We start from the raw sequence: 16636 nt of genomic DNA, 5'->3' as shown, positions 1-16636 counted from the left end.
GGACCAGACTTTTGGCTATCATAACACAATACAAAATTACAGCACAGGAGGACATGTTGCAGGCTAAGAAGGTAAAATAAGAAAGTGGACAAACCGAGGAGCAAGCACAGATAACAAGACAGCAGTCAAGGAACTCAGATGCTAAATCTGTCTGGATGGGAGAAGACAGCGTTGTCATCGTGGAAAGTAACACTGTTGAAACGCCAGCAAAGTTCCTTCATTTGGTACACTGCAAGTTTTTCAGTGGTATTTGGTAAATGGGGTTGGTAAACACAAAACATGAGCCCTGAATGCCATGGATGTCACATTCTTTCATAGCCAGCTGGCCTACAGCTGGACCAGCAGTGTGCCACAAAAGAGTAATTTGGTAACCGTAGTCATCTTTTGTCTGCCTGCAAACAGCATTCAAACCGCCTGTAATATCCACAAGGATTTTGAGAGTCTTGAAATAATCAGGGCACGTTGTGCCAAGGGATTTCAGCTTGTGACTTACTGAAAAACTAACTGTTCAGTTGTATTTTAGAATAGCCAAATTCTTAATTTCTCATATCTGACAGCCATAGAGGTCCATACCTGCCTGTGATTATGCCTACAGGAGCTGCTGAGCTGTATGAAAGCTTTTCGTGAAAAAACAGCAACGGAACTATGCAAAGAGCTTGTGTAAGGATCTTTTGTTTCTTCTACAGTAAAGATTGACTTTGCCTGTGAAGGTCAATCTTATTTTCAGGGAAAGTTTAGCTAATCTTCCTAAAACATGTGACTTGACTCAAAGTCTTCCAGAACACAGGTTTAATTCAAGCATCCTGAGTTTTACAGATACATGCCATCTATGTCTGTACTGGTAAATTAAACAGAGCCTGGGCACGGGCCAGGAAAACTGAGAAACAATTGTCTTCACTGCTGAATGGTAGAGCTGCAGCCCAGCACAGCCGGAGCTTTTCCAGACAACGCTTGGGCTTGTCTAGAAGTCAAGTACAAGTCCAAGCACAGTACAGGGACCATTTCTATCAGCCCCATTTGTCTGAGGACTAACAGAGCTGGCCCTGGCACTAATTTAGTCTTCTCATATAGCTGTAGCACGGAGTCTTTGGAAACAGTCTGTGAATTGCGACTGCTGGTGGCCAGCAGATGAACAAGGTCTCTCTTAATCTACTCTACCGCCATAAGCTGATGAGCTCCTGAATGGTTTGCTGACATCGAGCTGTTTCCAATCCTCAAGACTTCAGCACCCCGATGGGAAAAATGCATTTATGGAATTTGTAGGTCTGACTTGGAGGTCTGTGACACTAAGGTAAATGCACGGTAACGGCAGAAGGTAGTGGAATTTACACGGAAGTTCACCAGGGCGTCCAACATGAGTATGGGCCCCACACTTTCATTTTGGATTGACAAAATTCACATCAGCTTGGAAACAGAACTCCCCGTGCCAAGTTGATAAAGGTGAGATATACAAAACAAATGCATGCTTCTTTTAACAGTTTCATTGGCTTTTAGATTGATTACCTATTAATTCCTTTGTCACACACGTAGGCTTTGGGATGAGAGCACAACTGCTTGGCATAATTAGACCTGCGGGTATTACAAGGTCTCAACAAGGAGGGTTCTACACATAGTGTGTTGCAGGTATAATGAATCCTGTCGTATGAGGCAGCCACAACTGTTTTATCACAATATCCCACACTTTGCATTCATTGTGGACAGCTCTTGCACCCCATTAGGCTTTAACAATCGCTCAGGCTTTAGGGACAGAATCTGCTTTCACATTTTAAGAAAAAATAAGCCTTGGAGTGCTTTGATTTTTTCATTTGCAGGAGGTAGATCCGACAGATAATGAGCAGAGTTAGTATTTTAAATATCACAGATACTGAGGATTTAAAAGCCACCGCAAAAGAACATGTTTTCAATCATTCAGCAACAGGTTGAACATGTCTGACTGACTGCGCTATCTATTGATGCTTCCAAACACGGACCGCAGGTTTAGTGCAGACTCAGAATCTGCCTTTTCCTCCTATCGTTACAGTTTTCAGATATGAGACCAGCTCGACAGGTAAAGCACCAGAATTCTAAATTCAGACAGAAACAAAAATAATGACTTGAATCACTTTAGGTTTGTTTTACAAAAGTATTCATATCAAAAAGATATTTTTACCTTATTAATTAATACATTTACAGACTTTTGTCCAGAAGGGGTAATTCTGTGGAAAAGAATTGCAAAATAATACACAAAAACTGCAAAGATGAAACTCTGAATTTAAAAAGACGCGAGAATCCTATTTTCTTTGTATTCCCCATTTTGCATGTCATTACCGTGCCAGCTATAGATGACATTGTACGATTCTGGCTACCAAGACTAGTATCCTAGCCACCTTACCGGAAAATTAGTTTTCATAAGGAACATTCCTGTAGCCAGGTTTTTTATTACTGCCTTGGTATTGATATTCTGTGGCATAAAATTCCCTTCTATTTCATCTTCCTAGTTAAAGCTAGAAAGTGTAATGAAATCATGACCCAACCCAGCTGGACTGATTGGCTTACCACTATATGTCCACTACCCCACCGTGGTTCTCTACGGGCTAGGTCGTAGCATCTAGCTGGGCACTGGAGACTGGCCTGCCACAGTGAGACAATGTCAAGTGCCCTCTATTGCATGTCTAAAGATCTTCCTACTGCATCAGTTTAGCTGGTTTTCCTTTACCTCTCTGCTCGGATTTTGTATCTGAGAACAAAATAGGCAATTAGGCGCAGAGAGAAGAAGAAAATTCCAAGAACGATGAAGTCCAGGTAAAGTTTGGCATTTTCTACATCCAATTCTCTCAGAATGGCCTCTGATTTTTGAAAATGGCAAGTGTCGTCTTTGTCACAATGCAGATCTTCTCGGTCGAGTCCATAGATAGAGAGAATAACTCCTTCGAACCCGTATCTGGAAAGGAGAAGGATGGATTACCAGGAAAAGTCCCGATGATCTGTGTAGAAGTACTCCACTAGCAATACAAGCCCTACGATAGCTCGACTGAAACACCACGGGGTTCAATGTCATTGTGACACAGGAGTCTCAGGGTAAGTTCTATCCTTGTCACAATCAAGCAAGTGTCACTGGCATTTTCCCTAAGACTGAACAAGGATGAAAGCTTTGCCTTCAACTGTTTCCAGCTAGTGTATCGTGCTATTTCTCCAAAGAAAACTTTTAAAACAGAAAGCAGACTAATTTCAGCTGATATTCAGAAATTCCCCCTTTAAAAGTGACATCATTAATGGAATGGTTTAAAATTAAGTAATGAGGATACAATTATGGTTTGCAGGCAGAAATATATTAAAACCAATCTAGAACATCCCTTATCTTTCCTTCCATGCGCTGTAGTTTCACTAAAAATGCAGTTCCCACGTCTGCCCTGGCACTGGCTGCACTTAGCAATTTGACTTTGCAAGCAGATACACCATCACAAATCCACGTGCATGATAGCTACCTCCTGCTTCAGGCGATCCCACGCAGGCTAGACAATGCTTCAGGCCTTATCTTGCATTCTAGCTACTAATTCGGGGGGGCGGGGGTTGCTTAATCATTGGTAGGTCACTGTGTAAGGACCTCACTAGCTAAACGAGAGGATATTTTAGCTTGGGTTTTCTCTTTTCTCAGTAATGCAGCTTGGGTAGAGTGGGTAGAAGGGGGATGGGAAAATTCACCTGATTTCAGCTATAAACATTTAAATGTCTAGTCTAACTATCCCTCTGTGCTAGCCTCCAGAGGTTTCCTGATGGCAGTCATCCCATCTTAAGAAGCTGTCTCAGACAGTGAGAGCGACAAACACAGATTGGATGTAAGGTGCCTATGGTTCTCAAAACACTAGTTTAGATCACACGTGACACAAATCCCATGCCTCTTGTGGCAGTGAAATGCAAAACTTTTAAGCAGGTCTTCATCCAAAAAGTCTTGAGGATAAAGATCTGCGTGAGGGTAGGGAGGCTCTACAGAGGGATCTGGACAAGCTGGATCGACGGGCTGAGGTCCATTGTATGAGGTTCAACAAGGCCAAGTGCCGGGTCCTGCACTTGGGTCAAAATAACCACACTACAGGCTTGGGGAGGAGTGGCTGGAAAGCTGCCCGGTGGAAAAGAACCTGGGGCTGTTGGTCAACATGCAATTGAATATGAGCCAGCAGTGTGCCCAGGTGGCCAAAAAGGCCAATAGCATCCTAGCTTGTATCACAAACAGTCTGGTGAACAGGAGTAGGGAAGGGATTGTCACCCTGTATTTGGAACTGGTAAGGCCACACCTTGAGTTCTGTGTCCAGTTTTGGGGCCCTCACTTCAAGAAGGACATTGAGGTGCGGCACTGTGTCCAGAGAAGGGCAAGGAAGCTGGTGAAGGGTCTAGGGAACAAGACATGAGTAGTGGTAGAGAGAACTGGGGTAGTTTAGCCTGGAGAAAAGGTTGCTCAGGGAAGACCTTACCGCTCTCTACAACTACCTGAAATGAGGTTTTAGTGAAGTGGGAGTCAGTCTCTTCTCCCAAATAACAAGTGACAGGATGAGAGGAAATGGCCTCACCTTGTGCCAGAGGAAGTTTAGTTTGGATATTAGGAAAAATTTCTTCAATGAAAGAAGAAATTCTTCTTGTTAAGCATTGGAACAGGCTTCCCAGGGAATTGGTGGGAGTCACTATCCCTGGAGGCATTTAAAAGATGTGTAGATGTGGTGCTCAGGGACATGGTTTAGTGATGGACTTGGCTGTGCTGGGTTAACAATAGCTGGACTTAATGGTCTTAAAGGTCTTTCCCAACCTAAACAATTGATTCTAAGTCTTCCTAGGATGTGCAGTGATTTATACTACATCTTCTTCCAAAATTAGGTGCTGGCATCAATTTCTTGGTTGGGCATACTGTCCCTGTTATTTCAGAAATTCACTATTGCAAAATCCAGGATGGTCTGCATGCTGTGCAACCCCACTACATTCAAGAAGACTGACACGGACTTGTTGCCGACAATTTGTACTGAACGTTCCTGTTTATTTACATCAGATACAACATAATATGCAGTGGCATACATCAGAAATACGTTTATACTCTAAAAGAATGTTCTGTGAACATAAGTCTCTTTGGCACCCAAAGTAACCAACCAACCAACCAAGCAAAGGCAAACAAACAGCTTGCTGAGATGGGAGGTTAATGGCCTCCCTAGCAGTACCTGACATAGGAGATGTAGGACATCCACTGGAGGTATGTTGGGATGGTATCAAAGCTGACAAAAAAGCCAGAGAACAGAAGCACTGGGATAGCAGTAACTGGGCCCACAAAAGTGGCCACCTGTGAAGAGAAGGAATAGGCAGTGTCTTGTCAGACAGCCAGAGGGAAAAATAAAAATTAACTTGTCCTTTCACCCGATGTTCTGACCTCCAGTGAGGAAACCAGCCTTTAAAAGACCTTCGTTATGGCAAATCCTCTGTTCTGTGCCAAACTCAAAGGGGCAGAACAAATTAAGGCAGTGGAGAGCATTGCCATTCAAGTTCTTCTAATGCTACTCCCCCAAATTATCACAGTTCCAAATGCTAGGAAATTACTGATTTTTTTTTTTTTTTACAAGATTTCTTGTGAGGGGGAAGGTTAGATGTGGAGGAAAAGGAGTCCCTCTCCTCTTCCTAAACCCCTCTACTATTTGATGATGCAGCTGTGCTGGGATCTGTCCCTCGAAGGACTTGAACCCACCAAGAAGTTTACAGAGCAAGATTGGCACTGTGATTCCCTTGTTTCTCTGGGTATGAGACCCCTTTTTCTAGGTATTATCCCTTCTCACTCACTCCCCATCAAGGACAGACAGACCTCTCTCCTCATTAACTCCGCAGGAATAGTGGCCTCAACTAGTCCTTAAACTTTCTGAAGAGGATGAAGAACACCTCCAGGTGGGTGGCTTTGTTGGGAAAGATAGATCTAGCTTTTCTCAGCTCAGCTCAACTCTACCTTTTCCTCTCTACCTCCCCTCCAGGGCAAAGGGCCGTATAGGCACCTCTGGAGAGAGCAGAAGCACAGAGGATCACAACAGGGCTATGCTGGTCTCCACAGGGTGGCACAGAGAGGGAATTCAGCCTTCTACTACAGAAATTTTGATAGCATCAATGAATATTAATGCCAATATCATCTGCTATCACAAGCATCATGAAAGCTCTGCCGTGTAATGGTCATTTCAGTACATCTCCTGCCAAAAAGCAGAATGGAGTTACACAGCTGGCTTCCAGTCATGCCAACAGCTGCTCCTCTCCATCCCTCTGCAGAACTTCAGTTTCTGGGCAAGCCTTTTCCTACCTTCTCTCCTGCAACATTTCATATGTGTTTGGAAAAACCCTCTTTTGAGCTACAGATCCTCATGGCCTACTTCCATCTTGCAAACACACAGAAATGCATTCAGTCCTGCAGTTTCTAGGACCTGCTCAGCCTGGGATGAATAGCAAGGGACAAGCTACTCAAGCAGGAGCAGGCACAGCCCTGTTCAGATGAGGAAGGAACTTCAGAGCCTCACATCCAGTGTGTGTATATGCTGTTTAAGGTGATGCTGGTAGGAAGCATCAAGTAGTTATATCAGACCAAGACAACTTTTTGCCTGTCATCTCTCCATAAATGTCTTGGGGACACAGCAAGAGTCACATCAAGCAGTGTTAGGAGTCAGCAGGGTGCCTGTGAGACAACAAAACACCATCAGTACCTGGAGGGATGTAGAGGCTGCACCTATGAGGAGACCCAGTGACTGAGCAACCAGGGACGTCATGGTCCCCAAGGCTGCGAAGAGGACAAATCGGAGTGCATCAGATGGCTGTGAAGTCATCCAGTACACAATACTGCAGTAAGCCACAGGAAACATGATCTGCAAGGAGATACACTTGGAGTTAGTCCATTAAAGCCAAACATTCACTATTACTGTGAATAAGATAAAACCATGGGAAACACTAGTTAATCTGCAGCTCTCGGCCTTTCCATTGCATGACAGGCATGGCTGAAGAGAATAAATACGTCTGCCACAGGTTGTGATACCTATCTTACTACTGGGCGTTAGAAAACAGATCCCACTCACTTAAAGCCCTTTTTAATTCCCCTTCTGCAAAAAAGCAAAGATGGCCCTCTTTTTATTTACAAAATACTGGATCAGATCTTGGCTTTTGTGAGGTCCTGCTGTTTACTCCTCCAGGGCTTCTGATTTGGACCTGAAGCTTCAGCACATATATATGGATATATATTCTTAAGGATAAAATACCACTACTAATCTTCCCGGCAAGTGGACTTGCTATGACCTTAAATGGTTCTTGTTTTATTGAAGAATAGAACATATACCTGAAAAGGAACATCAGCCATGGTTTTAGCGAGATAGTAGGCTTTCAGGCTGTACCAGTAGTTCAGATGTTCTCTAAGAAATACTCCCATCTCAAGAGGAACTACAGAGAACACAAATTAGCAGAGCTAGGTTATCAGTGTGCACTATTGTTCCACATAACAACGTAGCTTATCCACGTCTAAACGCCGCCCTGCTGCAGTCCTCTAGTGGGACTGGAACTCGAGGCCTTTGACAGACCAACAATAGTTTCCATGATTTGTAAGAGGTCAGCCCGGAGAGCTGCTCACTGTTTAGACTGTGCACTAGTCTGCTCAGTTGATCCAAACCTCCCTTAAAGAGGCTTTTTGAATTAAAAGTGGTGTCAAAAGTGGTGTTAAAGAACCTGAGTATTTTTGGTGGTCCAAAAGGGAATCCAAAGTAATGGCGCTCCCAGGGGAAGTATGGAACAGTTCATACTGCGGGATTTTGCTTCTAACACCGCATAAATATACTGCTCTTATGCAGGAGACGTATTATTAAATCCTTCTTAAGACCAACCACAAGCTCATGACGCAGTTGAGATAAACTGGCACAAGGGGAAATTCCAGTTCAGAACTATGACGGTGAACTGTCTGGCTTGAGAAACACTGGCAAAACTGGGGAGACAGGTGCCACTGGACAAGCCTATCTCTGCCTCTACGCAGCAGCCTAGTGAGTGCAAGATCTACCCTCACACCTGTCTCAGAAGTAGAAGCACAAGTCAAATGTTACCTTACACGAAACAGACACATGACAACACCCACCCAGCTTACTGCAATCTCCTTGTCCATTGATGTAACGGTACAACTGGTACTCACATGTAAGGACAGTCGGCATGAGCGCGGCAAACATAAGAAACAACATGGAAAAAAAGAGGAAGCCAGAGTTGCTGAGGACTTTCTTAGCCTCATTGCCAATGCCTAGGTAGAGCAAGCCGATGAGCAGTCCAATGCCAATGTGTGAGGTGATGCGCAAGTGTGTCAGGACCTACAAGCAAGGAAAGAGGAGTATTTCTGATCAGGAAGTCTGGGCTCAAAACCAAGGGCAGTATGACTGAAATCAGATATACAGATTGCAACAAAGGAGTACTTATGTCCAGAACAACTTACACAGAAATGTTCATTTCATACTGGCAAGCTCGGCTTCAGCTAAGGAAAACTGTAATGAGCCTCCCAGTGTCAATCAGATACGTGGCTATTACAGTATAGAAAATTTCTTTTGGTAAACACGAGAAGAAACTCTAAATGCTGCAACCTGAAATCTGACTGTCTGACAATGTCATGGAGCTATTGGCCCTCATTCATCAAGAGAAGACTTTCTTTCTGACTAAAAGATAAATCTCCCAGAGCAAAAGAGAGGAAAAAAAGGTATTTCAGGCTTGTATAGACCAAACTAACATAATCAGGCATAAATTAGCCTTCTGTGCCATCTCTCCAATACACTATTACCACAAGAGGTACGGAAGAACAAAAGAAAGAATAAAATATGTAACAACTGCAAGCCTTTACAGTTGAGCAGAAAGAAAAAATCTTTAACACAATACTGTTCTTTAACCTACGCATCAGAAAATAAGCTACAGTTTCCCCTTGGTGGAGATGAGGGGAGGACCACGCCACCCATGTTTAATGCTCGCACACCTCTGACATATGCTCTCCAGTGTACCAGAGACATTCTGGTCAGCTAGACGAGCAACATGAGGAATGTGAAGTTGTATGTATAATTTGGATTCCAAAGGCCCTCCCACGTGAACATGTCAATTTATTTTTGACCGAACATTTGGTACTAGACCAGATGTGCAAACTATTCCAGATTGCAGAAGGGCGAAATTCCACAACTTAATTAATCCTTGAATGACAAATGCACTGTAATGTAAAACAGCAAGGGACAAGATCAATTTATGGAAAAGAAATGTGCTGGCAAAACAACAAATGGGCATGACATATGCAGTCTGGAAATAACGATATGCTTCCTAGCCACTAAAATTGCATGGTTCTATCACATTTTCCCAACCAGAGCAGTGGGGAAAACAGCTGATTGTGGTTATCTGACAGCACAGATCTGGACACAACAGTCTGGTAGGTTTCTTCTAGGCGTGTAGTTCTGTGTCTACACTGCGAATGGTTGTGTCCCAAAGAGACACCTTCCTGGGTGTGAAGCAAAAGCAATGTAGCTGCAGCATCTGGAGCTCAGCAAAGCTCAGCTTACCCTGTCACACGGGTAACTTACTCTTGCTGAGCTCCGCATGGCTCAGCTGCTCTTGGTTTCCGAACTACCTCATCTGAACCCACCATTTGCCCACCAGTATAAGAATATTGTCTGCCCTTCCTCTTTTCTAAGGATAGGTGTATTAATACGTTAATATAGAGTAATGTGTATATTGTGTTTTCCTCCCCTCATGTAAAGCACTGAAAACCCTCCAATACACAGGAAAAGGCAGCAGACAAACCCTCCTCAGATTTGTCAAACCGTAAATTTGTCATGAGAAAAGCACTTGGCCAACCAGTTATCAATTGTACTGTACCTGGGTGACTTCCTCAGACAGGTGTGCTTGTAAAGTCTAGTTGAGAAGCTCATCTCCTTAACTCACACTAGTTAATGAAGGGACAATTCTACCTAGAGTATGTTTCAAAGCATCAATCAGACAATGTAAATAGCCCTATTTCTTAAATTCACAAACTCAGCTACTCAGAGGTAAGTAAAACTTTCTTGAGTTAAAAAAAAGAAAAAAAGTCCTGTTGCATTTTCTTAATGCAAACTAGGCACCCAAAATATTTAATGAACATACATGGAAACTGCAAGTTTGGGGATTTTGAAGGAAGTCGCTTATTTTTAAGAAAAAGGTGAAAGATATGGTTTTTTCCTTCGGGAATGAAGAGTTTCATTATGATACTTACTTCCTCCTGATATTAAATGTATGAAAACAAAAATGTCCCTTCTTCAGAGAAGCAAAATTTTTATTTACTCATTTTCTGTTTCGGAAATAAAGACTTAACGTTATATCTCACTGAACTTATGATCTCTGCCATGCTGAATTTTCTGGAAAAACTGGTTTTGTGACACACAAATACAATTCTCACTCACTTTTCAGTAGGAAAAATAACTGTATCAGGGACCTGTCAGTGCAGAGGGAATTTAAGTTTAGTTTTTTAGGCCAGATGCTTCTGAGTTCCTCGGAAGAAAACTGTTGTTCACAACGAAGATGGTAGAGTTAAGAGCAAGAATGAAAGATCAGTCTCTTTCCTTTTAAATTCTGTGACGATCTTCATGCATGGGCTGTTGGACAGGACCTTTAAAGCGTATTACACTACCTCCCGAGCAACTGAATAGACCTTTTGGCTACAAATGTTATTATAAAGGCAGTCTTACCGAATCCCTCATGATGGTGAGAAAAGTTCTTTTGAAGAGGATACAGAACTGGGTTAGGCAGCTGGCAGAGAAGCTGTGGCAGCCTTCTGTGGAGGAGGAATCCTGCGGAAACACATAAAAGAATAAACTTCTTTCTTTGCAGTGTCTTGCTTATTTTTCATGCACAAAACCCCACTCTCATCAGCTGAATGAGCCCAGAAACCTCCTCCATCGACCGAGGATTTAAATTCTCTTCCTTCCCCTCCAGCCTCAAGTTATGACCATTACTTGTGATATACAAAATACCTCTTCAGAAGGCCGGTGCCAGAGGAAGGGGTTCAACTCATTCTCACCACCAACATCTCTCTTGTAGTCTGTGTCACATATCCTCTCCCGTACTGCCCTTACCAGCCGGCCGTTCTGGTCTCCATATTCACCAGAAGCTACTTCCATAACTACAAAAAACAGAAGGTAAGGTGCTCGTTTACACTGCTGACAATTTACAAGCCTTTCTATTAGATCCCCTTGATTCCTTAGCATTGACAGAAACAGGAGTTTTGTCTGTAACAGGCTGTAAAATGCCACATGCAAATTCATATGTATACACACATAATTAAAGGCATCTTTCTATACATCTTAGGAGAGTTCTCTTAGTCCCGGAAGTTAAATGAACCATTTTAAAGGAAAGGCAGTGAACATGGCATGATCTTCTTACTAAAAAGTTACAAAAATCTGGTTTTGTGGTCCTTTCCAAAGGCAAGCAGTGCTTCTTTGGAAGCAGGGAACAACAATGAAAAAATCCTCAATGCTATCAGCTGTACAATACTACAGAGGTATTGCTCCAGATAAAAAAGCAGAACATTGGAGCCACTTTGCAAAGCCACTAAGATTAATCACTATGAAACGCTAAAGAATATGCTTTATCTTTCATTTCCTGGACACGGACTTTCATTAGAGAGAAATATGCACTAACTGTTACCACTAGATGGCATTCAAATTACTTAGAAAAAATCTGAATTATTTTATTTTGAATTTTTGTACATATATGCACATATGTATATATATACAAAAGTACAAAACATCATGGTCCCCATTACTCTGAAGATACTAATCAAATACAAAATGAATTAAATAAACTATTCAAGTTCTCCTTACCAAAATCTGCTGGATTGTGGTAGGTTGGGCAATTCAAACCCAAATCTCTCAAGTAAGGGACTAGGTTTAATACCTTCCCACGGTAAATGCATTGACCTTGACTTAAAACATAGAGCTGGAAAACAAGGCAAAGAAAAGAAAACGAAAAAAAAGGAAAGAAGAAAAATGGTAAACAGTATCACGATATACGAAGCTGCTGTCTGCATGACAGCAATCTATGAACCTAATGACCTCTTCTTGTCTCATTTGGGACAAACACTTTGGAAAGATTTGTCACCATTTGAAAGTAGTTTTGCACGGAATTACAACTAATGGAAAATCAAATGCTTAAGGTTTGAATTCTACATACATTCCCTCCAAGACCTAAAGCACAGTAATCCAGAAACAGACTAATTTCAGCCTTAGACACATGCTGAAAATAGTCAAGAAGGCAATTGTAGAGCCGAGCCATCTAATTTCCACACATTATGGGTATTTTGGGCTGGGAGACGAGACTGGTGAATGTGGGAATGGAAGGAGAGGTGCAACAGCATGCAACGAGACACAGCGTGACGATTCTTACTTTTAGCCACACTACTGACTTCAAGTAAACCTCCCTGCCACGCTGGCAATTTGTAAGAGGTTGTTCACCTGTGGTGTAGTAGGTTTTCTCTTAGCTCTCATAGGTTGAATTTAAATCTCCTAACAAGGTTAAAGTAAATTTAAATCTAACCTAAACACACACGGTCCACATCCTGTTATTAGGCTGGAGACAAGATCTCCAGCTGACTTCATTTCTATTATTATTATTTCACATGAATAAGCTCTTCTGAATTCACACCCACGGTACTACAGCTACACCCGTAGCTAGGATGAGAACATAATAGCAACATTGCAAAGATTGGCACTAAAGTTCTCTTGCTCTTAAATTACTCTAATTCACTTTACTAACAGCCCTGTGCCCAAAAGCACTGGTGGGTGGAGGCGTGAAAACTGCACGCGTGATAATCATGATTTCACAAACATACCAGACAGGTTCTTTAAAAAAATCTCGTGTAAGTAAGGGAAATGGGCAGAAAAGAAGAAAAAAAATTAAAATAGTATATTTTTATCTTATTTCTTTAATTTCTTAATCCGATTTGGAACCATAGACTAGAATTATTCATGTTTTTACTCAAAGAGGGTAGCCTTGAAAGGATTGCCTACCTAAAACATACATAAAGAGGAGAAAGAGTTTGAGAATAATACCTGATCAAACAACTCGAAGAGTTTAGCACTGGGCTGGTGAATTGTGCAGATGATGGACCTACCACCCTGGGCTAAAGCCTTCATCAGAGAGACAACCTGAAAACACGATGCGCTATCCAAGCCGCTGAGTAAAAAGAAAGAAGTTTGTTATCCACAGGACCCAGGCACCCCTCAAAACTAGCTCACTTATTTGCTACTTTGGTCTCTCACTCTTATCCTTTTATAAATTTTCTCCGTGGCAGCTTAATTTTATCATATGCCAACCTTATGCTTGTATTTCTTCATCAGTCTTTTAATTAAGTTGGAAGCATGCCTGAGAATGAAAACAGAGTATTCTCAAAGCTGCCTTAAGGGACTTCTACATTTTAGGACTGCAAATTTAAATGCTCCTAACTTTAATGAATAGCTAGATATATATTCATAGCTCTCCCAGCCAATTCCTAGACTGATCATAGAATTTGATTCTAAATATACTACATTCATTATTAAAAGCCAGACTTTAAAATGCTTATATTCAAGCTGGCTTTGCTTGGAAAAGAAAACTCATGCCACAATCTGAAAATATTTTCCTCTCTCTCTTCCCTCCTGTCTCAGTATTTGTCTCCCTTAAAAATAACTTATAGTCCCATGGTCCAGCAGGTACAGCAGTGACCTAAGGCACTACATAACAAATTCAAATTATTTCTTGTGGCCGTATTCAGTACTTAGAGCAACACAACACGAGCCTTTTCCAAGGCCTTAGAGGTAAACAACCTTTCTGCAGCACTGTTCTACTATACAAAGCAATATTTGTCTATCTTTAACTTCTAGTCTTGAAGTACCTGGTTGGTTCATCAAAAAACATGACAGGAGGATTGTTCACCAGCTCCAAAGCAATGGCAAGGCGCTTCCTCTGGCCTCCAGAAAGACTCCCAGTCCTTGTATTGGCACACGTCAGCAAACCGAGGGCTGTCAGTATTTCCTTTACCTAGAAGAAACACAGCAATGCGCCATGTAAATGTGTTAGCACAAAAGAAAAGCCTCTATTATAAAAGCCTCTCCATTTCAGAGAACGTAAACTGGCTCGTGACTTTGACCATCCAGGCACCAAAGCCATTCTTCCATCCTATGTAGCATCTATTAGATTCAGTGGTGCTTAACAGTCTGCCATTTACTCTTTCGACCCAAATTTTACTAGTTTATCCTACAGGACCTGTGTCAGGAGGAAGCCTTGCCTGTGAAAATGGAGTGGGAATTCCGACCTTCGGTTGCACTCCCTGGATATGGCACTGTTATCAAAAGAGCTTTTCAGCGTGTCAGGAGTTATTACACAGTGAAACCAAGCTGCTTCTTTCAACGGAGCTTCTAGGCTGTATTTACAAGAGACTGGAGAACTGTGTAAGAGAAATCAGTGGTTTCTATAAAGCAATGACCTGCTCTTATCTCATCTGTTCTTCACAGTCTACTATTTAAAGTGCGACCATTGATTTTAAGTGTTTTCACCCTCCTTAGAGCCAATTCAGTTGTCACACATACTCTCAGATGTTTGGGATTTCCTCAAGGCACAGCCGCAGGAAGAGCACAGCCTGTCCCAGGGTCTTTGGAGCAAAAGAAGAACAGTCCCAGCCGCTATGGATTTTTCTGTTTCAGTGATTACAGATCTGGCCTGGCAGCCTATATAAGGAAAATAGCTCTTTGGCATCCGTAAAAATACGGATGTAAAAATGAGCGAATCCAAGCTACATTGCTCACGCAATTAAAAAATCTGTCACTTAAAAGGCAGAAGGGAAGTCCAGACGGATAATGCTTCACTTGAGGAAAAGAAGCCTGTCATTTTTAAAGGAAATAGTTGCTTGGATAGGGGGAGTTTTCCAGAAAGGCTGTCTAACATGGTAAAAATTGGTTAGACCAACCAGGGCCTGACCCTTCACTTATCCTGATTTTCATTCCCAGGAGCTACCTCTCTCAGTGAGGGGTGGGTAAAAAAGAACAAAACCCACTCCCCCTCATTTTCAGAGAGAGAAGCCCAACTACCTCCTTCCCTTTATCTCTAGGAAGGATGTTTACGGGACATGGGCACCACAAGGTAGGTTAACTAGAAGCATAAACTATGGTTCAGTGGAGGATTTTTCTCTTGCACCTGTTTTAAACAAGCAGCTGTAATCTTGCTAACACAAGTGCATAAATTAATAAATTTTATCTATTACCTTACAATTTCCAACAATGAAAAGAATGATCTCGTCCAGCACAGGCCAACATCACTAACCAGAGAACGACTGCCCTTCTAATATGAGTTAAATAAACGCACCGGTTCTTCCTGGCCTAACTTACTAAAGTGTAAATGAATTAAGGCTTTCAAATTACAAATAAAATTAACAGCTGCTTCTAAACAAATGTATTTTCCAATAAAAAAACCCAAAACGTTTAGCGTACTGAAAAAAAAATATTTGAGAGAATGAGAGCAATTTTAAGCTACCAAACAGATGGTGATTCCTGTAAGTTTCCCTCTCTGAAGCTCCTTCTGTTTTTCAAGGATTCTCTGAGATTGAAGAAACACCAGATGTTCCAATTTGGAAATAAATACAGACAAAAGAGAACCACAGAAACGGCTACCTTTGAAGTTGCCGGAGTTTTCACATTTCAGGCAAAGTGTATACTTTTCACCAGATGGGTCAGAAGTAGTTTCACCTTCTCCTTTATAAACCTCTGCTTAAGATTCACATGCCAGCTACTGTCAGAGCCATCTTTTACCAGAATAAGAGACTCCTCTGAAATTATTAACTCCAACAAGGCAAGTTCAGGCCTCCATTAGACAAAAAAAATTAATTAAGCTGGCATCTTGGGAAGAACAAGAATACTCTCATGTTCCTGAGACAGCAAACCACAAATTTCTCACGTCTATGCTCCAATCCCACTCCTGCGTCCCCTCATCTCCTCCTTCCTCCTACACAACTTGGTTTCAGTTGAGTCCTGCAAGGTGGCTTCTTCCAGTCACCAGCATGATTTCCTAATTTGCCTAGAGAGGGTCTCCTCAGTGCTTGGCTTTGGAAGCACAAAATGCACCAAAATTAGAATCTCACCCTTCTTTCTATTTATGAAAAAGAACATTGAAAAATCACAGAAAGCCCCAAACTTGAATTTTACAGGAATAAGTACAGCAAAACCATCGGAAGCTTCCTATACCAATAGTAACTACCTTTTCACTGGTGGGGCAACTGAGTTGCTAAGAAGACTTCTAGAAGACTTCTTCAGAGTAATAGATAAGTCCCTAAAAAAGGTAGAAGGAGCAGCCAGCTTTCTTGGAAGGTAAATAAATCTCAGTGTTAGTCATGTTATCACATGAGTCTCATTAGCCCTCAGCATAATCCCCACATAACAGAGGCTTCTTCCTGGAGGAGGCAGAGTATGAGAGATCATACTGTCTCCTTGTTGGTGCTTTCCTATACAGGACTGAGGCCAGCCAAAACACTTCCCAACACTTTCTGAGCTTTTCACCACTCTCTCAACAACATGAATCATCTCTGCTTTCACCAGTCCCCTGATTTTTTTGTTTATGTTCAGCTTCAGACATTATCATCCCTGGGCATATATGTTTGTGA

General features: G+C 41.9%; 1 protein-coding gene across 5 annotated transcripts in view; it reads right to left on the bottom strand.

The window, feature by feature from the left end:
- Positions 1 to 2246: 2246 nt before the first annotated feature.
- Positions 2247 to 16636, bottom strand: part of ABCG1 (ATP-binding cassette, sub-family G (WHITE), member 1) — a 49157-nt gene continuing 34767 nt past the window's right edge. The window contains exons 5-14 of one of the 5 annotated variants that reach the window (XM_010141891.1): positions 13880 to 14025; positions 13059 to 13182; positions 11832 to 11946; positions 10959 to 11131; positions 10698 to 10799; positions 8150 to 8318; positions 7313 to 7413; positions 6690 to 6848; positions 5181 to 5299; positions 2247 to 2920 (exon numbers count right to left, since the gene is read on the bottom strand). In XM_010141891.1, the coding sequence (XP_010140193.1) occupies positions 2692 to 2920; positions 5181 to 5299; positions 6690 to 6848; positions 7313 to 7413; positions 8150 to 8318; positions 10698 to 10799; positions 10959 to 11131; positions 11832 to 11946; positions 13059 to 13182; positions 13880 to 14025 (1437 nt within the window). In that variant the 3' untranslated portion in view covers positions 2247 to 2691. Of the gene's footprint in view, positions 2921 to 5180; positions 5300 to 6689; positions 6849 to 7312; positions 7414 to 8149; positions 8319 to 10697; positions 10843 to 10958; positions 11132 to 11831; positions 11947 to 13058; positions 13183 to 13879; positions 14026 to 16636 lie in introns of all 5 variants that reach the window. The other 4 variants (XM_010141894.1, XM_010141893.1, XM_010141895.1 and 1 more) reach the window with 4 other exon arrangements.

The sequence above is a fragment of the Buceros rhinoceros genome, unplaced genomic scaffold (genome assembly GCF_000710305.1).
Source record: "Buceros rhinoceros silvestris isolate BGI_N320 unplaced genomic scaffold, ASM71030v1 scaffold7388, whole genome shotgun sequence".
NCBI classification, from domain to species: domain Eukaryota; kingdom Metazoa; phylum Chordata; class Aves; order Bucerotiformes; family Bucerotidae; genus Buceros; species Buceros rhinoceros.
Note: the sequence above shows the minus strand (reverse complement) of the source record. Positions and strands in the feature narration are given on the sequence as shown.